Source organism: Brachypodium distachyon, chromosome 2 (assembly GCF_000005505.3).
Source record: "Brachypodium distachyon strain Bd21 chromosome 2, Brachypodium_distachyon_v3.0, whole genome shotgun sequence".
Lineage (NCBI taxonomy): Eukaryota > Viridiplantae > Streptophyta > Magnoliopsida > Poales > Poaceae > Brachypodium > Brachypodium distachyon.
Genome location: NC_016132.3, coordinates 18,366,192 through 18,388,879, shown reverse-complemented (window position 1 = coordinate 18,388,879; position 22,688 = coordinate 18,366,192). Strand labels below are relative to the sequence as shown.

Here is a 22,688-nt window from a genome sequence, read left to right as displayed (position 1 = left end):
AGCCCAGATAGGATTTGTCATTCTCTTCTTTTTTTAAAGATGGAATTTGGTGGATGGAGAGCATGGGTGTCGTCTCGTTTAAGGCGAGCCCTAGCTCTGCTACGGTCCGGAGGAGTTTCTATATGCCCACCATTTATGAACTTACAAGAGAAAAAAAATACTTTTAATTTTTTTTTATGGACGATCTGTTTAAAAAAAATCCTTTTAAAAATCCTTTCCATGATGGATTCAAAGGCTTTGACAGGATGAATAGGGAAACCTAGTTTCAGACTAACATGCTTTAAAGAAAGTTTTCAGACAGCTGCAGATGCTACAAACAGTATTCTTAGTCCAAACAGCATTGTTAGTACAATTCACGGGGTCATTATGACAAATGGTACACAGTTTTGTTGTCGTTGTCAGTTAGTATAAACTGTATTGCTTCCTGTATATAAGCAATCGCTGAAGATGTCTCAACTTTCTGAAAACAAGCTCAATGCGCGACCCTTATACCCGGAAACAAACTATATATAAACCAACACATGAAGTATCTTTCATGAAAGAAACTTTGTATGAATCAATCTAAAGTATGCCATGAAAGTTTGTGCCGATCTTATAGAACGTTTCAGTCAAGAGCCTAGCATTTCTTTCTTCTTCTCTTTTCTTCTTTCTTTGTTCTTTTTGGCTCTTGCCTTTGTATTGCTGTCTGCACTTGCGCTTCTTGCGCCCCCTTCTTAATGAAAATGACATGTTGCAAGGTGTGTTCGAGGAAAAAAGAGAGTCTAGCATTTCCATGGTGGAAATGACATGCAGCAAGGTGTGTTCGAGGAAAAAAGAGAGCATGGCATTTCCATGGCGGAAATAGACAGTCTGTCATTTTGTCGCTCAATCTGAATCCCTTGATTTTTCATTTTCCTCCTCTCCTATATGTCAAGGGTGCCGGTACTATCAATCGGTGCTTTGCAGAAACAATTCCTTAAATTTTACTAGGAATCTTGTGTCTAAGAAATGCCTCTATATCAGTTCTAGATTTCAAACCTTCTTGCTGATCGGCGAGAAACTTTGAGAACTTCAACACTTTACCCTCTCCGCTTTTTCCAGGGGAACTACTGAGAAATGGGAGCGATGCTGGGGTTTGTGCCAATGCCCACACTGATGAAAGCAATTCATTGGGTTTGTCCAACTGCTCTAAAATTGTGGAATCTTCATTTGCTGCTCAAAAAGGGGACAAGGTTGACAAAAATGCTCCTATATAGCATTGGGAGGCACTGTGATGACTAAAGAGAAATGATTTGAACAAAGTTAGGTAGCACCTGAATACTTGAAGACCATTTCCAAAGAGTTGCAGGGGATGCTGAAATTCAGACGAGGTATTGTGGTCCCACCACCATGCTTTGCATTGCTGGATATGGTAACAACAGAAATAAGTTGCTGAAAAAGGTTAAGGACCTTGCTAGAATCAAAGAGAACTAAGATGACTGCAAATCCAGTTTTAAAGTCTAGAATCAAGGTCATAGCAGAATCAGATCACTGCATGAGTGAAGAAGGAAAACTAAGATGACTGTAAAGTTAGTTTTTGACTATCGCATATCCACCACAATAGTTGGTAATGTTGATACAAATCACATAAAACTTAATGTTAATACCTTGTTATTAGCCCAACCATTCGACCATGGGAATTAATAAGAACACCACCACTAGCCCCTGGATGAACTGCCGCTGTTGTCTGCAGCATTACTGGTGTGTCCATAGTTTCAGCCTCCAAACTGCTAGATAGATGAGAATGTTGAGCTGATGGGATTTTGACAATTTTTGAGACAACCCCAGAGGAAAGAGAGGAACATAGACCTACAGCCAAATACTCAAATATTAACAATATAATAATAAAACAATCAAGATACAAATGTCATAAATTGAGCACTATTTTGAAAACTATGATTCTTACTTATCAGGTTTGTTACCTGATCGAGGTCCAAGAAGGCCATGCCCAACAACATATACAGAAGAGCCTGCTGTTGGACAAATGAATTCTGGTCTAATTGCACAAAGTTCAATTGCAACCATTTCCAGTTGAAGCAAGGCAACATCAAGCGGCCCCTTGGAGATAAAGACCACGCTAGCACTGCACCAGGTCTGTCTTTTCCCATGATCCAAACGAACCGATATTCTCTTCTCTCTTTTGAAACCCAAATTAAACAATGGAGCCTCATGCTTAACAGCATCTTGGTTGGACATTTTGCATTCTTGTGACTGCAATAGTTTATTTTCAACTTCACGGACATGTTCTCCAGTAAGTGAGGTGATTTCATTTTGTAAACCTAAAGGCGAAGTTCTCCCAAATCTCCAAGGCTCCAAAAGATGAGCATTTGTCAGAATTAAGCCATTCTTGTTGAGGACAATACCTGAAGCCCAAGATGTATCACCAACCTTGACAAGAACAACCGAGGATATAGCCTCTTTGAGTGAAGCTGGAATTCTATACTGATTATGATGATTGGCTGAAATAGAGACGGACCTCCTATAGTTATCCATGGCACATGATTCCACCATTTTACTATCTGCATTTTTGTCATCAAGTAGATCATTTGAGGCTTGCTCAATTCCTTCCAGTTTGTTGCTGCTCCATGCAGTGCATATTCCATCCCATGTAATCACAAGCTGTCATGCAGATATCTAAGCTTGATATCGGTTATATGTGCAAAGCATAACACTGGTACCAGTAAACTCACCTGAACTTGTATGCTGCTACCTCTTTGTCTTAATGGCTTCATCAGCATCCCCACAAGACAAGAATTTTTGTCAAACACAGGAGCACCTTCCATACCTTAGAATATTTGAAAATTTGTTAGCAGCTGATGTAATAATTCATGTTCAAAGGGAGAGTGATATTTATACCAGGAAGACAGTGGATATCGGCCATCAGCAGCGAGCTCCTGACAGCGCCTGGAGGTAGGCAATTTGCAACAGCACCAACTGATATACTGCTCAAAGAACAATGATAATAATATGGATTATTCTGTCAGCACCTCTTTGTTTTCAAATAAATGTGGCACAATATAGTGGATGATAGCATGCATGTCTTTCCCATGTCACAAACTACAACAGCTATTTGACAATGAATGAGCCTTTACAGGTTCCTAAGCATGCCCTGAACAAAATTAGGCTGTGCTACTGTTTAGCTTTAGTGAGGGAGGATGCACAGATAGAATACAAAGAGCAACACTTCAGAATTTATTATTATTTCCATAACCAGATATGTAATGACATCAAGTTTTCAACTGTTTGGAGTTTCATGTTACATTGATTAATAGCATAAACTAAGAATTTAATTGAAACTAACTGATTGAATCTACGAAAGAGCACTAGGTGTATATGTTTACAAATGAAATTAAAGCAGTAGAATAAAAATTACCTGTTGAAGAAATGGAATGGTGACAGGATGCCAAAGGGAGACCCTACTACCAGCAAAGAGTCTCCTCGCTGTGGCGCCGGTGAAACATTGATATGTATTTCATTCTGGTCACCATTGGCAAGATCATCAACTCAATAAGTCCACATTTTAATTCTGGAGGTGCTAAAGATCAATGAAATGAAAATTAATTTGAGAAAATGAATCTTACACTTGATGTTAAGGATGAAACTCCTAGTATAGCAATTCTTGTGGCGGACTTGGCTAACATTGATGGTTCAATTGACTCAGCATATGCATTCTTCCTGTTAGACTCAAGAGAAGACCTGACGCCATTTTCAACCTGATAATGACTGATAGTGGTAAGTCTCTGATTGCTATAAAATCAGGAAAGGCAACTTTAGCTTGATGAATAGACAACCTGCTTCTGATTGACATCGGCCAATGGCCAGCCAACATCCCATGATGAGCTTCCAAACACTGAACCATCATGTGTTAATAAGGATAATATAGATTCAGCTGATGCTGCAACATCGACCTAAAAAAAGGAAACTGAGGTGCTGAGTTGATGATGAATCATATATTTTTCATTTATAGTGACATACTATATAAATATCTAGAACCTTGCAGAAGTATTACCAAAATAAATGCAGTTCTGATTTTAAATTACAAGGTCTAAGTTCACATTGTTTTTTTCTGAGCTCCAAGAACATCTTTCAAATCCAAAGAACTCAAAACAGTCATTGTGTGTATTTATTGTCATGTATGACCAGACATTTTACACCTATCGTGTTACTAAGTAGCACTTCCTTTGGTGAAAAACAGCACAAGCACTGGTCATTCATATAGCACATTTAGGGAGTTTTAAATTACTTCATGGTAAGAGTCCCAACTAAGCAGCACTAGAATCTGGGTAAAGAAAATAGAAATACTGGTACTGGTAATGAACATATGTTTTGATTGGGAAAAGAAAAACCCACCATGGCAAGTAACTGAGCTGAAAGCCACTGTGGAGCTCCAGAATCTCCATCTATGATGTTCCCTAATTCCTCATGCTGCATATGCCAGGAGAAGTTCAGGCTTTCAGGAAACTCTTACTAAACTCTCACATTGTATTTCTTGTAATCTCAGAACTGAGCACCCGATATTTGGTGCTCTAATGCTACAGCCCCTTATAATACTGCCCCATTGATCTGAATTCTGAAGTCATAATAACCCAAAGGCCAAAAATGTTCCTCACCTCAACCAGCACATCAAGACACGTCTCCGGTAGTAACCTTGGCTGTAGTTCCTGCAGGCATCCCATCAAGCAAGCAAAACCTCAGCACCGGAATCGCCTCAATTACACAGTTGCGAGCACGAGACGACGCAACCAACCTCGCTGGCGCTATCGCGCTGCTCCGCAACCAGGAACGGCTCCACGAGAGACGCGGACGTAAGCGCGACGCCCCCGGTGTGGCCATGAGCCGCGCAGACACGACCTAGAAGCGGCGGCGGCGGCTCCGCCAGGGCGCCCGGGGGCAGGAGGACAGCCGACGCCGAGAGCGTGGTGGACCCCGACCTGGAACCGAACCAAGTCGCGATTAAGCTCAAATTCCGCGAGGAGATTGAGGAATCGGGAGGGGAAGGGGAGGGGAGCGGTTGCCGAACTGGTGGAGGTGGAAGGCGTGGCGGCGCATCTTCACGGCCTTGGGGTCCTGGAGGAAGCAGAGAGGGAGCGTGGCGCTTTAGCGAGAAATCTCGCGAGAAGATGTTACGGGGAGAGGAAGAGGAGAGGAGGTGGGAAGTGAGAAACTGACCGGACCGACGATCCGTGCCATGGCCGAGAAGCTCCGCGCGGCAGCGGCGATCTCGCGCGGCTCCATGGCAAGCAAGCGGCCGCGGGGAAGGAGGCCGGAGCCCGGAGCCCGGAAGGGACGGCACGAGAAGGTATCACCCTGCGTTGCTTGTTCTGCTTGCCGGTTGAAAAGAGAACTCGACTAATGTTGACTAAGTACCATTTATCCATGTGAGTAAACTGCTCTTCCACCGATTTTCTTAGGATTAACCGCGAAAATGTATTATTGTCAACAAAAATTATGCGTGAACGTCCAAACAGCTAGACTGCTAGAGCAGAAACATTGATGTTGACATGCAAACATTATCCATGTAATTGTATGAACACTATATGACAATTTTTTTACGTGTTTACACACTTGCATCTGAAATGTACATCTATCCTTCTGAAGTCGGTTTGAGAGGAACATAGCAGGTTCACGACGAGCCGAGATCAGCGATGGCACTGGCATTTTGTTACGGCCATTGGACATGGATCGGCGTTCGAAGAAGAACGAACACTGCTCAGCTCGCACAACAACTTAAACTTGTGCACACTGCTGTTTCTGGCACTCGTGGATTTCTAATTTTCTATGCTTGTACCCAAGTTAAACGGCCGGCTTACACATCGATTACCAATTTACTGTACATGTGTTCTAACTCGTGCATGTCTTCAGTTAAACTCATGCAGAAAACTTCAGTACTCCAGCAGTCCTTCCAGGTGATCTGCTCGGATTTCAACTCCCCGGGTCAAAGTTAAAGCAAACAACTCAGTATACGTACCAGCTCTGAATAACACGTGGAATAAGTTCAATGATCATATCTGGGATGTACTAAATCACAATGGAAGTGCTAGTAGCTCGAATGATGGTCTACACACGCTAAGGAACAAAGGGAAATGCTGGATCTACATGCTAATCAGCTAGGTAGTAGAATGGCTAATAAGCAGCAAGTGTGCATTGCCCACTAAATCCATAATAAATCATACACTCCTATTGTTAACACCACACATGCATCCAACGCCCGGGTAACTAGACTGTCGCTCGCATTATTTACGGCCCACCACCATCCGCCAGCGTTCCTCCCGCCTGATCCACCGCCGCCGGCCTCGCCTTCGCCGGCACCGCCGCCCGCCTCACCTCCTCCGGCACCGCCGCCCTCCGCTCCTTCGCCGCCGCCCCTCCCGCCGCCGGGGCAGACGATTCCTTGGAAGCGCGCGGCCAAGCAGATGAGCGCCAGCAGCAGCGCGCAGAGCCGCCGCTTCGTCCCGCCTCTCATGGTGTGCTCCCGTGTGGCTCTCCCTCTCGTTCCTCGGTCAGATGGATATGTATCTCTCGCTCGTAGTACGTCTTCCCGGGCTGGCGGTTGCTCAGCGCGTTACCTGGAGTCGTGGGGGACGAGGGAATCGGCGTCAGTTATTTACTCAGTTTTCAACTATGCTATACGTACGACGCTATTTGTAAGATAGCTTGGTACGATTAGACTCAAATTAATTCACGGTCAGCATGTGGGGCCGTCTGTGCACATTGCTTCTCAGTCTGCTAGTACGCGGATCGTACTCGATTTGATCGTACGCAAGGCAGTTTCGCTCAGTTTTATACGATAACAAACGGTCCCTTCCTCTTGCCACGGGACCACTAGCTAGTCTGCTTCGCTCTTTGGTTCCAACGATCAAACGAATCACCTTGTCAGAGGCAGAAACTGAGCTTCATGTACGTACATACAACTGAGATAGCGTACGTGCACGTGCGATCACTTCGTGGAGTTTTCTAGTCGTATTTCAGTAAGACAATATTTCCTTCGATCCATAAAAAAGACACCAGTGTATACCAACTTCCAAATTTCATTTGTCAAACAGAGAAAACATGTACAAACATCACCAGCATACTATGACATCAATCCGGCGACAAACATATATCTTGTCACGGTTGAGAAGAAAACGAAACTTACAGCTCGCAGGCACGCACAAGTATTGTGTGCCATTTATTTATATAGCATACTGTAACTATTTCATGGGTGCAAACAAAGGAGAATAATGATCAGTAGTGGTTGTTCTCCCAGAACTGAGATTTGAGCCACTTTATCAGATCTTTTTCCACCTGGAACGCCTTGGCCAAAACGTCATCTGAGATCGGTGGCTTGGATCCAAACACCGCGTTGGCGATAGTGATAACCCCAGGGTTCTGGCTGTTGAGCGATGACAGCGCGGCTGCTGGCTTGTCATGCGCTAGGTTCATTTGGAAGTGGATCATGGCCTTTGGGAACACAAATACGTCACCCTTCGTGACCACCTTTGAGAAGAGCCTGTTTGGGTTGGATGTGACAAATCCAAGGTAGAGCGTTCCCTCGAGTACGGTGAGGAGCTCGGTGGCACGTGGATGTATGTGTGGCGTGTTCACACCTAATGGTGCGTAGTCGATGCGTGCCAGAGAGATGCCGAGGGTGTTGAGGCCAGGGAAGTTTGCTATATTGATGTTGGTGACGTTGGAACCGACCTTGCTGGTCATAGTGTCCCTAGGTTTGTCGAGCATGGCTTTATTGAAGAAGTCGTCCGCGACGACAGCCATTGGGTCCTTGCATGGAAATCCATTTACTCGCACTGCACGCATAAAGAAAGTAAATTAACAGTTTAACACAAAGTAGTAAATGTGTGATTTAACCGTTTAAGTAAAGAGAAATACTAATATTTTGCTCACCGTGAGCACCTCATGCAGAACACATGATCAATGATATGATAGCGCTAAGAGAACATTACGACATCGCTAGAAAAATGGACACACATGCATACAGGTACATCACAAAGTACGGAGCAGAACATACCATTCGACTTCATGTCGGCAACGCAGAAGTCTTGGAGAGGGCTATTATCAAAGGCAGTGACCATCGATGAGGCCAGCCCAAGGAGGGCAGCGAGGAGAAACAAGGAGGAAGAGGAGGCCATTGTGGGGATGCTTTAGTGGCCATGGAGGTCTGGATGGATGTGCTTATATAGCCGCAAATGGGGCCGAGGTGGCGCGCAAGCAAAATAGTGTGGCACTGTGGTCAAGCAAATGTGCATGAACTTGCATGTAAGCAAACAAGACACGTCAACTGATCAAGGAATTGAAACAGTCTTGATGTGGGCTAGAACTTAATTGCATTGCATGGTCATCCGACTTCTCAAGTTTCCTTTAAAAAGGGCATATCTGTTCCACTAAGTAACATGCATGGCGCGCTCTCGAGTTTTTCAAACGTCACACGTTCTGCGGATATGGAGGGGACTTGGTGATAGAAAATTCCAGTACGAGAAAAGGTCGACCTAGCTAGCCCCGATGGCTCAGAATGTACACCAAGTCAATTGCAGTAGGCACAATTAAAATCACAAGATGACATGTAATCGCTCCGTCCCATATTAAGTCTTGCTCCGTCTCATACTAAGTGACGAAATATTACATGTATCTAGACACTTTTTGGTATAAATATCTCCATTTTAAGCAAATTTGAGTCACTTAATATGGGACGGAGGGAGTGGTAGCTTACGTAAGTGTTATTTTTTCGCTAATTGGTCAAAGGCATTAAATGACCAGTTTGCTAGGATCAAATTAGTTAAGAAATTGTTACTGGTCGGTTAGTTTCTTTGGAAACTATGCACGAATCTTTTCTGTAAAGAGAGATCAAATGAAGTATAAACACGTTAATTTCCTCTTCTTTTAGGCGCAGCGTACTACGTTGAAGTTTTATTTATTGTTTCATTATGTTTGAGATGCTTTGTGTATCTAGTAAATCTTTATACTACGAAGTAATAGATTTGTGATCTTTTCAAAAAACAAAAGTTTTAATGTGGTAATGCGCCAGAGCCCAGAGTGCTCCACTCCTCTATGCACGCGGGAAAGAATTAAATGTCGATGAAGAACGAGTAACTCTCAACACCTGGATGGGCAGTCAGGCACAACAGTTGACGGATGACGAGGGAACGAGGCTTCGAGTACTCAATCTTCATGTACCCGATGCAGTCCAACAGAGGATCCATTCGAAAGCCCATCAAGTATATGCAGATCGAATCCCTCAAAGTGCGGTTCAAACCAAGAAACATAATCTTATCATACCGGAATGAACTGATCTGATTGTAACCTTCTTGATTATCACGCCCGAAACTTAGCCACCAGTATATAAGGGTAGGAGGGGGATCAGGAATGGCCAACCTCTAGACATACGCCAGATTCATCTGCGCACCATAGCTTCATAACTTCTCTGTAATCTCGATCAATACAATACACCAAAAGCAGGACGCAGGGGTATTACCTTCCGAGGACTACGAACCTGGGTAAACCTTGCGACTCTCCTAGTCTTTGTTAGTCGACGAGATCGCTGGTGCACCCCGTGCTCTCCTCAGTCAAAAACCCTTGAGTCAGGGTATTGCCGAGGTAGCCCCTCGTCATTGGCGCCGACCATGGGAAGAAGTGCATCAGATCTACGATCTTCTTGACCATGCCGCTTTCAATCCACAACGCATCAACCATGAAGGAGCCGATCCGCTTTGGGTTCTTGAATTTCTCAGCTCACCCGCCGATATTGCGCTTAGCCTTCCGCAACCTTCGCGGTCTTTTGGAGCTGTCGTTCGGAGGTTTTGACCTCCGAGTCAGCCGCGAAGGAATCATCAGCTTCACAGATCTGTTACCGACAGGACAGATTTGCGATTCTCTGGTGGCGTCACCGACTGATCCTTCACCCCCGATGCGTTCGCTGGGTCAAACAGGGCCAATTTTGGCCAAATTTTTTTGCACCGAGTGCGATTTGCACCACTCGGTGTTCGCTGAAGATTCCACTCCTTACAGCATCAGAACCTGTTCAAGTGTAGCAATCAATCCCATTGACGCAACTGTGATCCCTCGCATGACCTTGGCACAGGTCTTCGCAGCGGAAGTAGGCGAGAGCAGTGGAGATGGACACCGTGCCGACAGAACCATCTTCGCCGAGGCACGCGCAAGAGACGTGACCAATGATCGGCCAACAATCATTCTCACGTCGGAAGAAGAAGCTCGGGTCGAGGCCGCTCTTAACGACACCAACCCTTTACCAGCAGACGCCACGCGCAACGAGATGATGGCATACCACCATGCGCTAGACACTACGCAGCTCATCTGCGAGAGGAGCAGGCGGAGCTCCAACGGCGGAGAGAAGTCGCCGACGCTTCGAGTGCTCGCAGACAGCTCTCAGCACAGAGTTGCAGTGCCTGCTCTCGGAGCACCCCCTAGATATAGAGCGCCGCGCTATCAATCTCGGTTGAACAATATTCCCGAGCGAGATTGCATCGGCATGACATGCAATTTGGACGATGAACTGATGACGGTCAATACCTAGGGAGAGTTGCTTCCCCAGACGCCACAAGGAGCTGTGGTCGCTGCAAACATGTACCTCCTATCCGCCATGCCACCGGATGACGACCCGAAGGCGGCAATCCACAAGCAGGTCTTGGCCGGCCTGGGCCTCATCGGGAATGCTCTCATGGGCCCCAACTTGAACCAGATGGAGCCCTGACGGCATAGGGATGGCGGCTCCCCACGGCAAAACAATCACACGACTCCTCCACGACGGGGACTGGAAGAACAGTCTCATCGCCGCCGCAACACCCCCGTACTAGGAGATGCTCGTGATATCATTACGCAGTAGAGAATCGATCGCGAGCGGTCAGCTCGTGCTGGCCGCATCACAGAGGAAGAAGATGAACCTTGCGGCGCGGCCTGCTTTAGCCGTCGCGTTCGCAACTCGAAGATGCCCGATAATTTTTCAGTATCGACGAGCGCAATCAAGTTTGACGGCTCCCAGGAGCCGAAAGCTTGGTTAGAAGATTACCTCACAATGGTACGACTGAAGGGAGGAACGAAGAACACAGCCATGCAGTGTTTTGCAGCTCAAGGGGCACGCTCGCACATGGCTGGCTAGTCTGCCAGAAGGCGAAATAGGCTCGTGGGACGAGCTCTACCAAGTTTTCACCCGCACATTTCGGGCAACGTATAAAAGGCCAGTCTCATTGGAAGAACTTCGAGCGTGCACTCAGAGGTCGAGTGAGTCCATTCGATCGTACATACAACGATGGACGTCCCTCAAAAATACAGCAGAAGAGATATAAGACGAAAGCGCAGTCGACGTCAAACATGGGTTGAAGCGTGTCACTTTTAAGGAAGAACTGGGACGGAGCAGGCCAAAAACGGTTGCAGATCTGATGGAGATAGCAAATAATGGCAGATGGAGAAGATTCAATTTGAAATGAGCACAATGCACTACCAGATGATGAAGAAACCGAGCGAGGACACGGTCGCAACACCGAGAGAAGAAAGAAGCGAAAGGAGCAGGAGCCTAACGCCCCCGAGTTTGTAGCGGCAGAGTTCGACCGTAATGGCGGTGTTCGAGGTGAAGGAAATCATGAAGGACATCGGGATAGAAGTAACCGTGGTAACTACCGAGACAGCAGCAAGAACCAGCAGTGGCAGCCTCGGAGGTTGTGGCGAGATGAGCAACCTGCTTTGTCGTTCACGCAACAGTTGTCGTCTCCCTGCCCCTTCCATGGTACCAGGGATGTTGACGGAAATATAAGGTGCATCCACACACTGTTCGAGTGCCGTCGTTTCTACGAGTTGCAGGACACATGCAGCCAGTTTCAGAACTCAACGGTAAGTAGGAATTACCCTCGGGGCCAGGTCAGCAATCAATGAGAATTAATCCCAACACTCTGGCTCTTCCACACGCCAATCAAGCTGGGATGATCGTGCATAACGCGCCGCCACCCCCTCCACTGCCACCAAATTTCGCCGGATCCATGCAACACACGCAGTCCGCGTCATGGCCATCAGAACCACCAGCCACAGCCGACGCGTATCCGGCGCCTTTGGGAAATATCTGCATGATACAGAAAGGAAGGTCGTCCAACAGACATCAAAAAGTTATCACTCGACAAGTTCATCTGGCTGTGGCCGCACCACCCACCACCCTTGAGTACCTCGACTGGTCCGAGGTCGCCATTTCATTCTCGCGGGCGGATCACCCACCTCAGATTCCGAGGCCAGGACAGTCAGCACTAGTCCTTGATGCTCATGTAGGAGGCTATGAGATGAGCAAGGTGTTCATAGATGGAGGCAGTGGCATTAACATCATATTTGCGGATACACTAAGGGCGATGAACAGATCATTAACGAATCTCCAAGCTACAGACACATCTTTTCACGGAATTGTTCCAGGAAAACCGGCAGTGCCATTAGGCCAGGTTAGCCTCGACGTTGTCTTTGGCAACCTCGCCAACTTTCGCAAAGAATGGATCGATTTTGAAGTACTCGACTGGAAATCGCAATACCATGTGCTTTTGGGCCGGCCGGCACTCGCTAGATTCATGGCCATCCCACATTATGCATATCTCATGCTGAAAATGCCTGGACCCTACGGCATAATCACCATCCGAGGAAGCTTTACATGATCGGACAATTGTGACAGAGAGTTCCATAAACTTGCCGAATCATTCGGTATGCAGATGGAACTCGCCTCTTTGAAGGCAACGACGGACAACGACGTACTTTCCATGACGAAGAAAGCGCCACCACAGATAGAGTTCAGCACGAAGAGTGACACAACAGAGCATCAGGTACACCCGACGGATCCCAGCAAAATAGTGCTGGTGTCTCGTCGAGTTCCTGCGCGAGAATTGGAATTTTTTTGCCTGGTTACCATCCGATATGCCGGGTATTCCCAGGGAACTCGCCGAGCACTCTTTACATGTGGACAAGCTTGCCAAGCCCATTAGGCAACCGATGCGACAATTTTCAGAACCCAAGTAGAAGGCTATTGGTGAAGAGGTCAATCGCTTGCTCGACGCAAAGTTTATCTGGGAAATTAAACAAGCTACCTAGGTGGCGAACCCCGTGCTTGTCCCGAAGAAGAACACGAAAGTTTTGCGCATGTGCGTTGATTTCACCTCACTGAACAAACATTGCCCGAAAGATCATTTTCCCTTGCCTCGAATCGACCAGATCGTCGACTCGACTGCGAGATGTGCTCGATTGTCATTCCTTGATGCATATTCTGGGTACAATCAGATTCGATTGAAGAAGGAGGGCGAAGACAAGACAGCATTCACAACACCTTATGGAGTTTTCTGCTACACAACTATGCCTTTCGGACTGAAAAACGCAGTCGCTACGTATCAACGCTGCATGCAAGCATGTCTTGGGGCGCAGCTTGGCAGAAATGTTCAAGTCTACATCGATGATATTTTTATCAAGATAAAGACTAAAGATACTCTATTAGAGGATATTCGATAGACATTCCAGAATCTTGACAAGTATCGGATCAAGCTTAACCTGACGAAATGCATTTTCGGAGTACCTGCAGGGCAGCTTCTAGGTTATTTTCTTTCTGCAAGGGGAATCGAAGCAAATCCAGACAAGATCAGAGCAATAGTGACAATGAAGGAACCAACAAACATCCATGCGGTATAGCAGCTTACAGGAAGAGTGGCAGCTCTCAACCATTTCATTAGCAGATTGGGAGAAAAAGCTCCGCCATTTTACCAGCTACTCAAAAAGGGGGATAAATTCACATGGACACCCGAAGCCAGCAACGCATTCGCCGATCTAAAACGCATGCTATCGACTTCACTGGTCCTTGTAGCCCCACTCGAGAATGAGCCACTCTTGCTACCTCGCCGCCACAAATCAGGTGGTCAACACGGCCTTGGTAGTAGAAAGAGCAGAAGAAGGGAAAGCGCAGCCAGTCCAGAGGCCAATATACTATGTTAGTGAAGTGTTATCTCTCACGAAGCAACGTTATCCACATTATCAGAAACTGGCATACAGAGTATTCATGACGGCCTGAAAGCCGGAACACTACTTTCAGCAACACCCGATCGTCGTGGTGAGTGAGGCTCCACTCGCCAACATTCTCAATAACCCAGAGACAACAGGACGTGTCGCCCAATGGGGAATCGAGCTTTTGCCCAGGAATATCACATACAAGCGCCGGAAAGCAATCAAGTCGCAAGTACTGCCAGATTTCATCGCAGAGTGGACCGAGATGTAGACTCCAAGCCCGCTCGATTTGACGAGTGCCTGGACCATGTACTTCGATGGATCCAAATGGGCAGAAGGCGCAGGGGCAGGAGTAATATTGATCTTGCCAAAAGGGGACATGATGCACTATGTTTTTCAGATGCACTTCCACAACGCCTCCAACAACGAAGCTGAGTATGAGGCCTTGTTGCATGGCATGCGGATGGCAAAAGCATGTGGCGCTACTCGTCTAATCATCTATGGTGACTCCAACTTGGTTGTGCAACAAACAATGAAGACCTGTGACGCAGTATCGGACACCATGATCGCCTACCGTGATATGTGCAACACATTGGAGGGTAATTTTGACCGTTGTGAGCTCGCGCATGTCAGCCGAGCCAGTAACGAAGAGGCCAATCATTTAGCCAACCTGGGATCCACACGGGCAGCAGTTCCGCCTGGAGTTTTTCTGGAGATCATTCATCAACGATCCATCAAAGAGAAGAGCACGACGGCTTCAGTCAAAAAGTCGTCCAACTCAGAGCTTCTAACCGACTCAACAGTTTCACCCGACAGCCCCGTAGTCGAGCAAGCAGAAGACGGCGCAGTCGAAGTCATGGCAATTGGACCAACATGGATGAAGCCACTACTCGCATACATGCTCCGGCAGGAGTTGCTAGAAGATACAACCGAAGCTAGAAGGATTATGCGGTGATCGAAAGCTTTCAAAGTAATCAACGGCGAGCTTTACAAACGCAGTGTCTCTGGCATTTTTTAGAGATGTATTGCACCAGAAGAAGGACATGATATCCTTCTATATATCCATCAGGGCACATGCAGGCACCACGCCGGAAGCAAAACAATCGCCGCCAAAGCCTTCAGAGCCGGATTCTACTGGCCCACGGCCCTACTCGATGCTCAGGCTATCGTCAGCAAGTGCGAAGCATGTCAGATGTTCGCCACGAAGCCGCATGCCCCTGCTTCTGAACTCAAGATAATTCCCATCGCCTGGCCTTTTGTGCAATGGGGACTCGACATGGTAGGCCCGTTGAGGAAGTCGCGTCATGGAGGACATCGTTTTCTGCTAGTCGCGGTTGAGAAATTTTCGAAGTGGATCGAGGCCATGCCAATTGCAAGTGCCACATCTGCAACGGCTATTCAGTTCTTCAGATCCATCGTTTTCCATTTTGGTGTTCCTCACAGCATCATCACAGACAATGGAAGCAACTTCAAGGAAGCTGACTTTCAAGACTTCTGTGAGCAGATGGGGATCCGAATCAACTACGCTGCAGTCGCGCACCCGCAGACAAATGACCAGGTCGAAAAGGCCAATGGTCTGCTCACTGAAGGCATGCATAAAAGGTTGATGACACCCTTGCGGAGAGCAGCTGGCGCGTGGGTCGAAGAACTCCCCTCGGTACTCTGGAGCCTTCGAACTACACCAAATTCTTCCAGGCAGTTCACCCCTTTCTTTATGGTGTACGGGGCAGAAGCAGTGCTGCCATCTGAGGTGAGGTATAATACACCTCTGGTCGCAGCATACGCCGGACCAGATTGCACAGAAGGTATGGAAGATTCACTCGACGCAACAGATGAGGCATGCGACATCGCCCTCGCTCGGTCAGCAGTTTACCAACAGAGTCTCCGCAATTATCACGACCGTCGACTACGCCGTCGCTCATTCGTTGAGGGTGATCTAATCCTTCGGCTGAAAACGAAAAGTCATCACAAATTGGCATCGCCATGGGAGGGGCCTTACATCATATCCAAAGTAATCCCAGGCGGTGCCTACATCCTGAAAGATCCAGCCACCAGCATCGATTTCGGCACGCCGTGGAACGCCGCACAGTTACGGAGTTTCTACGCTTAGTTTTCTCTACAAACAGACTGAGTTTATCTTTTCATCGTCTTCAGTTTCTATTCAGTCATATTATCTTCGTCAGTATATCATTGAATAAATACTAATTTTTCCCTCGTAGGAGAGCTGAATTACTACATTAAACACCTCCGTCTCTCCAAAGACCTGAGGGATGTATCTATAATATCGCTAGAGAGGGGCAACTCCAGTGCCGCAGTTAAAGCTCCGCGGGTGGCACTCACCCGAAAGTCAATCAGGACTCGGGGGCTGCGCGAAACACCCGCCAATGCAAGCGTTGTACATATACATTGCATAAACCACAATTATCCCCGTCCAGGCGAGGACTCAGGACCATCAGATCGCCGCTCTTATCGCAAGCGACACTCATGCGCAAGTCTGTCGCACTTCGTCACGACACAAGATATTCAACATCGTCGGGAAAGATCAACTGATAAAGGTTCGTATTCCAGATATTTAACTAACAAAGTTTTGGTTGCAGGACATAACAAAAGGAGATGAAGCACGTGCTACTCAACACCTAATTGCAAGAAAAGACTCGGGGGTTGTTTCCCCCAAAAGTACTAAAACTCAACGACGCAGTAGAAGTCTATATCATCTCGACAAGGTTGACCAGCTCTCGAGCATGCCACTCGACGATGTCATAGTAATACTCCATGTTAATCTCGCCGTCTTCAAAAAACGGCACAACATGCAATCCCCCCAGATCCAGGCCGGGATATCGAAGCCGAACAAAGGCCAGGCCAACAGTGGCGCCAGTTACAAGCTGCTCATGTATATAACTCTTGATGACAGCCGAATCCGTGAACAAACGGACCAAACCCCGAAGATTGTCAAGAACCGGCGTGTCCGAAAACAGCGCTCGATGAATATCAGTCATAATTTGGTGGCACGAGCTCAAACAAACTTTGGCCCGGGCAGCCCGATCCTGCAAAAGCGCTAATACATACCCCCTATCGGAGTCAAACCAGAAGGAAGGAATCGTCGGCCCCGCCCGTTGAAGAGTGTTCAGGCAATGGCGAACGCGCTCAGCTTCCTTGTGAGATTCGGGGATAAGTTCTGCAAGTACAAGACAGTCTGTTAAACACAGGAAGCAATACAGAACGAGTAATCACTACGAACAGTGCTTACCGTGCAGATCTGAGCTTATCGAAACAAGCTCCCCCAGAAGAAATTCATCTCGGGTGGCAGCAGCACGAGCCTTCGACTTCCACACGGCAACCTCCCCGCGGAGTGCCAAGAGCTGACGTTCAGCGTCCCTCACGCGACTGCGAAGGTACACGATCTCATCGGAGCGACTCATCTCAGCGAAAGCAACGAAGCAGTTGATTTAGCCAGATATATCAATCAATGAGTCCAAGCCCGACTATAAATACTCGGCCATGGACTCGGGGGCTACTCCCATCGGAAGCGCTGTCCGCGCACCCGACGAAAGTTTCTATATCAAAGTCTGTTCGAGTCCATGCCTAACTCCGCGCAGTTAGCCACGCACTCGGGGGCTACTCCCATCGGGAGCGCTGTCCGCGCACCCGACGAAATTTTCCTATATCAAAGTCTATTCGAGTTCGTGCCTAACTCCGCGCAGTTAGCCACGCACTCGGGGGCTACTCCCATCGGGAGCGCTGTCCGCGCACCCGGCGGTAACCCAAGCAGAGAATATGGATAAGATGTATAGCACAAGGACATCGATTTATCATATACCATCAATATAACAGATCCATTACAATGGCCATATACAAATTGAATTTCTTTGATTCAGTCCCCAACTACAAGCAGTTGGACACGCACTCGGGGGGCTACTCTCGGACTCGGATTGGGGGTCAATACTACGAACTATTATAGCAAGGCAAAGGCAAGTACAAACATCACGACGAAGGCAAAACCCCCAATCTGGTCAACACGATCTTGCATCAACGTCAAAGCTCGCCCCTGTCCCTGTCATACCAAAAGGACGATCTGTTCGAAGTATTCAACCTGCTCAGTCGGGAGTTCACCCTCTCGAACTCTGATTGGACTTCACCCTCTCGGACTCTGATTGGGGGTCAATACTACGAACTATTACAGGAAGGCAAAGGCAAGTACAAACATCACGACGAAGGATGAGCTCCAACCTCATCCATAGCTTCCTGCGCGGTCCGGACAGTCGCCGGGTTCAGCTGCTCGATGACGGCGGTAAATTTCTTCACTAGTTTTCGCCCCCGCTTGGCATAGCGCTTCAAGTTGACAACTTGCCCGTCCAGAGTCGATGGGGCACCATCAGTAACCTTCTGCAGCGCCGCTTGGTCGAGTGAATGCGCGAGCGAGAGAATGAAGGCAGCTTCAGCACCGGCTTGTGTCTGCGCTCGAGTGAAATCTTCGAGTGGATCTTCCCCGTCGAAGAAACTCAGCAAGCCGTCGAGTGAACCCGGCACCTCAGCGTCTGGATACATACTCGTGAATAATGACCTCAGAGAAGAAGTCACCTTCGCGAGCATGTCACCCGCGTGATCGCAAAGTTCTCCGACGGAGCCCACCATGCCGCTCAGCTCGGTCACTTGGTGTTTGCCACGAAGGGCGGCCAAGGAGCCAAGGGAATCTGCGCAAAAATCGCATCAGTCGAAGTAATCGAAGGGGAAAGGAAACTTCCTAAGAAAGGTCAAACTCACTGGTGAGTGCGTCGACGGCAGCCGAAAGTTGCGACTTCAATTTGTCGTCTCGAGAGGCAATCTCCTTCCTCTCGAGTGCAAGACTCTCCTGCGCCTCTAATTTGGACTGCTTGACAGCTGCGTCCACCTCGGCACGAGCAACCGCCAATTCCTTGGCGGAATCGGCAACTAGTTTCTCGTACTTCGATCGCCATTCTTGACTATTGCCAACCGCCACATCACGCAGTCGGTTGGTTTGTTCAGTCAAACCTACAAATGCAGACGTGGCTACACAGGCAACAGTCCATACAAACAGTATGGAGAAGGATTAAATCTGGCTAAAGAACACAAATTCATACCATTGGCGTGAACAGCGGCCTCCTTCACTTGGTCTAGCTCCAGGCGTAGCTGCCGGTTCTCCTCCTCTAATATCAGTTAGTGGTCGCCAAGATCCACCAGCTTTTCGACAAAAGGCTGCAATGAACAGAAGCATGAGTGAAAACCCTTAGCAGAAAAATTTCACTCAGCACTCCCATCGGGAGAATACTTACATGACTTTCCAGAGCCAACGACCCAATACGAAGCTGAGACGCAGAAGTTGACGGCTGCGCGATCGTTGGAGCCTGTGGTGTCTCGGGAAGCCCTGCCGGCGAGTTCCTCGCTGGCGAAGAATCTTGCACCTCGCACCGAGCCAAATACGCACTCGGTTTCGAAGGACTCCGGGCTGGAGAAACGGCACGAGAGTTCTTGGCCGTGGCATCACCATCACTCTGGATTTCGATTACCCGTCAACCCAAAAGAGAGAAACTCGAACAAACAAAAGGGATCGTTTTTTAACAAAGCGTACCTGGAGGAGCCACTCGACGAAACATCAAAGATGCGAAGACGTCCTTTTGGTTTGACAGCAACTTTGGCCTTTTTGGTTAAGGGATCCGACAGAGACGGCGATTGGAGCTTCGGCTCGTCGGATGCGGCTGTGGCATTCGAAGGAATCATCTCCTCATGCATCTTGTGCTGATAGGAGTCTGCAGTCGACTGTTCCGCCTCACTCGACCGACCTCGCTTTCAGGATTGTTGATCGTCCTCGTCCTCATCCACGTCATCTTCGTAAAGGGCGTCAGAGTTGGAACAATCAGCCAGATCGTCATCGTCGACTGGCACTCCCTCATCAAGCGGAGGCTGGCTCATGAGCTCTTGGTGGCCCTACAGTAAAATCTTTCAATAAGACTAATCTGGAGATTGCAGAGTAATAAATGGTGAGTACGGAAATAAAATCACCTCTTCACGCGATCGGTCGGGTCCGTAGGGGGGAAGAGGCGACTCCAGATTTTCCAAGGTGATCTCCTTTCGAGTGACCACTCTAACCCGGGTCAGAAGGTCAGACGACCAATTGTATTATTTCCTTGTGTATTCCTATAGGAGGTTTTTGTACATGTGTCTTTGGTTTCTCTTTTATCATCTCGTCCAAGAGAGAAAGTTCTTCTAATTCTATGAATCTTTCTAGAATCCTTTTCTCTTGAATATCAGTTAAGAGAGTTTCAGATTGTCTGGTATTCCACCAATTCTTAATCCAAAGTTCCAGACATTTGTTAACTGAGAAAGAGGCCCCCCAGGGCAAAAGTACGATAAATACAAGATATAGTAAAGAAGGCAATGCTTTCTTTTTTTTCATTTTTGATCTATAAATTGAGTTGTTAATGAATCCGCTTCATTCGCTGACTCTATGATGATTTTTTTTTCTTTGAAGCAAAAACTCTATAGCAAGGTTTGAGACCCTGTATCTATTCTTCTTTTTTGTATTGTATATTAGTGGAATTTCATTGCATTGGGTTCTTTCTTATATCTAGATGGACTGGAATAGAAAAAAAGATGAAAATGAAAGAATAGTATGCCATATATCCCACTTGGGCAAATAAATTTAAAGCAATTTTATCTTATCCTCGTTTGTTTCTTCCTTTAGATAAATACTAAAAAAGCCCCTTACAATACAATAACAAATCAAATTTCGAAGGGACTTCCAATCCATGTTGAGAAAACTTTTCTTCTTCCAATTCTTCTTCATTCTATTCAGTTCCAAAAAATACAATGGATACTCAAAATACTTCAATTGGTACGCGCAAGAAATAGGCCAATTCGGTAGCTTTTTGTTCAATTTCTCGTGGAGTAAAAAACTTATCATCAGTACGAGTCAAGGGAATGACCCCCTGGCCCCGGATTTCCATATAAAGGATATGACGAGGATAAAAACCCTCTTTAATCTGAATTCTAATTGATTGGATATCCCGCATAAGGAATCGAAGGAAGACGCGACGTTTTATTCCAGGGGATCCCCAACGAAAAATGCACACGATTCCCTCTTTTCTATCGAATCGGTCATAACCACTACCTACATTTCACAAAATAGCACACCACAAGTAGGAGCTAATGAATAAGCCCGCGATTCCGTAGAAAGACATCACGACCCCCTGCGGAAAAAAAATAATTTGTTGAGATGGAAGTATAGATATCATATTCTTACCAAGATAACTGGAAACCCCAACTGATAAGAATCCTAGTGAACCTAGAAAAAGAATAGAGGCCCAGAAAAAATTACCCCTTTTTCGAGAACCTTTTAGAAGTTCTACCCATATGTGTTCTGATCGCCAATTCATATTAGATATACTAAATCCAGCAGCAGTCGATTGAAATTGAGAGAATAAGCTAAATGATTTTGACTTTACTTTTTTTGATTCTGAAATCGCCTTCAGCAACCAGTACTCTTGTGAAATAATAGGTTAGATACACTGACTTTCTATTCAAAAAATATTCGTTGATTCAATTAAAATAAAAATAGCTATACCCGGCTCCGCATATTCATGCATTTATGCTTGTAGCCTATATCCGCATCCATAGCCGTTTTTCATTTGTGTGTAGAAAGAGCCACATACCCTACCATATTCTATTACTTACACTAAAAAAATACTAGACAATCTTATTTTTCTGCACATAAAGAAATAAAGAAGCCATTGCAATTGCCGGAAATACTAAGCCTACTAAAGGCACGAAAATCAAAGGTAAGTTTAAATCCGTCATAGTATAGGTGTCTCAATTCAAATTAACTATTTCTATCTATTCGAAAAATGTCTTAAGATTCTTATGATATAATTAAGTATATCTATTATGAGGAATATTGACTATTGTATTTTTTAGTTTGCAAAATAAATATTTTTTATAGAAGACTTTTCTCTGTAAATACTGCGTATTTGATTCTATTATCATATGATAATAGTATATTTGATTTGTATTTATTTATTATACCTTTATATATTCTAGATATATAGAATAGGCGAATCTCGATTTGTGAAGTCTCATGATCGTATCATAATCCATTTTTATTCGGCTCAATCTTTTTTTTCTAGATTGAGCCGAGTTTAATTGCAGTCAATTAGAAGAATAAAGAAGAATTACTGCATTTCGTAACTTATTTTTTCTCTTTTCATTTTGTTTCTTTTTATTTAGACCTTCTTCATATTTAGTTTTATCTATTAATCGATAGTATCTACCGGCTCGAACTTGAATTTGATCGCCTTCCATACTTCACAAGCTGCGGCTAGTTCAGGACTCCATTTGCAAGCTGCTCGGATAATTTCATTACCTTCACGAGCAAGATCGCGCCCTTCGTTACGAGCTTGTACACAGGCTTCTAAAGCCACTCGATTAGTTGCTGCACCAGGTGCATTTCCCCAAGGATGTCCTAAAGTTCCTCCACCAAATTGTAATACAGAATCATCCCCAAAGATTTCGGTCAGAGCTGGCATATGCCAAACATGAATACCACCTGAAGCTACTGGTATAACACCTGGCATGGATACCCAGTCCTGAGTGAAAAAGATACCGCGAGCACGATCTTTTTCAATAAAATCGTCGCGCAATAAATCAACAAAACCTAAAGTGATTTTGCGTTCCCCTTCTAACTTACCTACTACTGTACC

At 46.2% G+C, this 22,688-nt stretch overlaps 3 protein-coding genes and 1 long non-coding RNA gene across 5 annotated transcripts; 1 reads left to right on the top strand and 3 right to left on the bottom strand.

Moving 5' to 3' along the window:
* Positions 1 to 296: 296 nt before the first annotated feature.
* LOC100830106 (glyoxysomal processing protease, glyoxysomal) lies at positions 297 to 5,362 on the bottom strand. 2 transcript variants are annotated; one of them, XM_010232909.2, is made up of 15 exons: positions 5,188 to 5,362; positions 5,039 to 5,085; positions 4,766 to 4,949; positions 4,629 to 4,679; positions 4,369 to 4,443; positions 3,810 to 3,926; positions 3,600 to 3,731; positions 3,392 to 3,495; positions 2,875 to 2,960; positions 2,709 to 2,803; positions 1,941 to 2,637; positions 1,626 to 1,827; positions 1,293 to 1,381; positions 1,018 to 1,191; positions 297 to 902 (listed from the first exon to the last, which is right to left on the bottom strand). In XM_010232909.2, the coding sequence occupies exons 1-15, from the start codon at positions 5,251 to 5,253 to the stop codon at positions 865 to 867; spliced, it is 2,157 nt and encodes a 718-aa protein (XP_010231211.1). In that variant the 5' UTR covers positions 5,254 to 5,362; the 3' UTR covers positions 297 to 864. The 2 variants fall into 2 exon arrangements, with proteins under 2 accessions (XP_010231211.1, XP_003568183.1); XM_003568135.4 differs by having other exon boundaries at positions 307 to 1,191.
* A 1,666-nt stretch (positions 5,363 to 7,028) lies between these two features.
* Positions 7,029 to 8,180, bottom strand: LOC100828891 (germin-like protein 8-4). Its single transcript, XM_003568131.3, has 2 exons — positions 8,024 to 8,180; positions 7,029 to 7,802 (listed from the first exon to the last, which is right to left on the bottom strand). The coding sequence occupies exons 1-2, from the start codon at positions 8,142 to 8,144 to the stop codon at positions 7,243 to 7,245; spliced, it is 681 nt and encodes a 226-aa protein (XP_003568179.1). The 5' UTR covers positions 8,145 to 8,180; the 3' UTR covers positions 7,029 to 7,242.
* A 7,160-nt stretch (positions 8,181 to 15,340) lies between these two features.
* LOC104583134 (uncharacterized protein K02A2.6-like) lies at positions 15,341 to 16,581 on the top strand. The gene is made up of 2 exons (XM_010234878.1): positions 15,341 to 15,837; positions 16,575 to 16,581. The coding sequence occupies exons 1-2, from the start codon at positions 15,341 to 15,343 to the stop codon at positions 16,579 to 16,581; spliced, it is 504 nt and encodes a 167-aa protein (XP_010233180.1).
* Positions 16,582 to 16,679: 98 nt separating this feature from the next.
* LOC112270831 lies at positions 16,680 to 21,773 on the bottom strand. The gene is made up of 3 exons (XR_002963324.1): positions 21,685 to 21,773; positions 17,250 to 17,252; positions 16,680 to 16,691 (listed from the first exon to the last, which is right to left on the bottom strand). It is a non-coding gene; the product is annotated as an uncharacterized LOC112270831 (long non-coding RNA).
* Between the last annotated feature and the right edge of the window lie 915 nt (positions 21,774 to 22,688).

Bases quoted from the DNA above. Each gene is read 5' to 3' on its own strand.
- LOC100830106 (XM_003568135.4), bottom strand. From the start codon at position 5,253: ATGGAGCCGCGCGAGATCGCCGCTGCCGCGCGGAGCTTCTCGGCCATG. The intron at 2,961-3,391 runs GTAATTTTTATT...TTCTTTGAGCAG, and splicing joins CCATTCCATTTCTTCAACAG to TATATCAGTTGGTGCTGTTG. The intron at 2,804-2,874 runs GTATAAATATCA...AAATATTCTAAG, and splicing joins CGATATCCACTGTCTTCCTG to GTATGGAAGGTGCTCCTGTG.
- LOC100828891 (XM_003568131.3), bottom strand. From the start codon at position 8,144: ATGGCCTCCTCTTCCTCCTTGTTTCTCCTCGCTGCCCTCCTTGGGCTG. The intron at 7,803-8,023 runs GTATGTTCTGCT...TTATGCGTGCAG, and splicing joins TGCCGACATGAAGTCGAATG to TGCGAGTAAATGGATTTCCA.
- LOC104583134 (XM_010234878.1), top strand. From the start codon at position 15,341: ATGCCAATTGCAAGTGCCACATCTGCAACGGCTATTCAGTTCTTCAGA.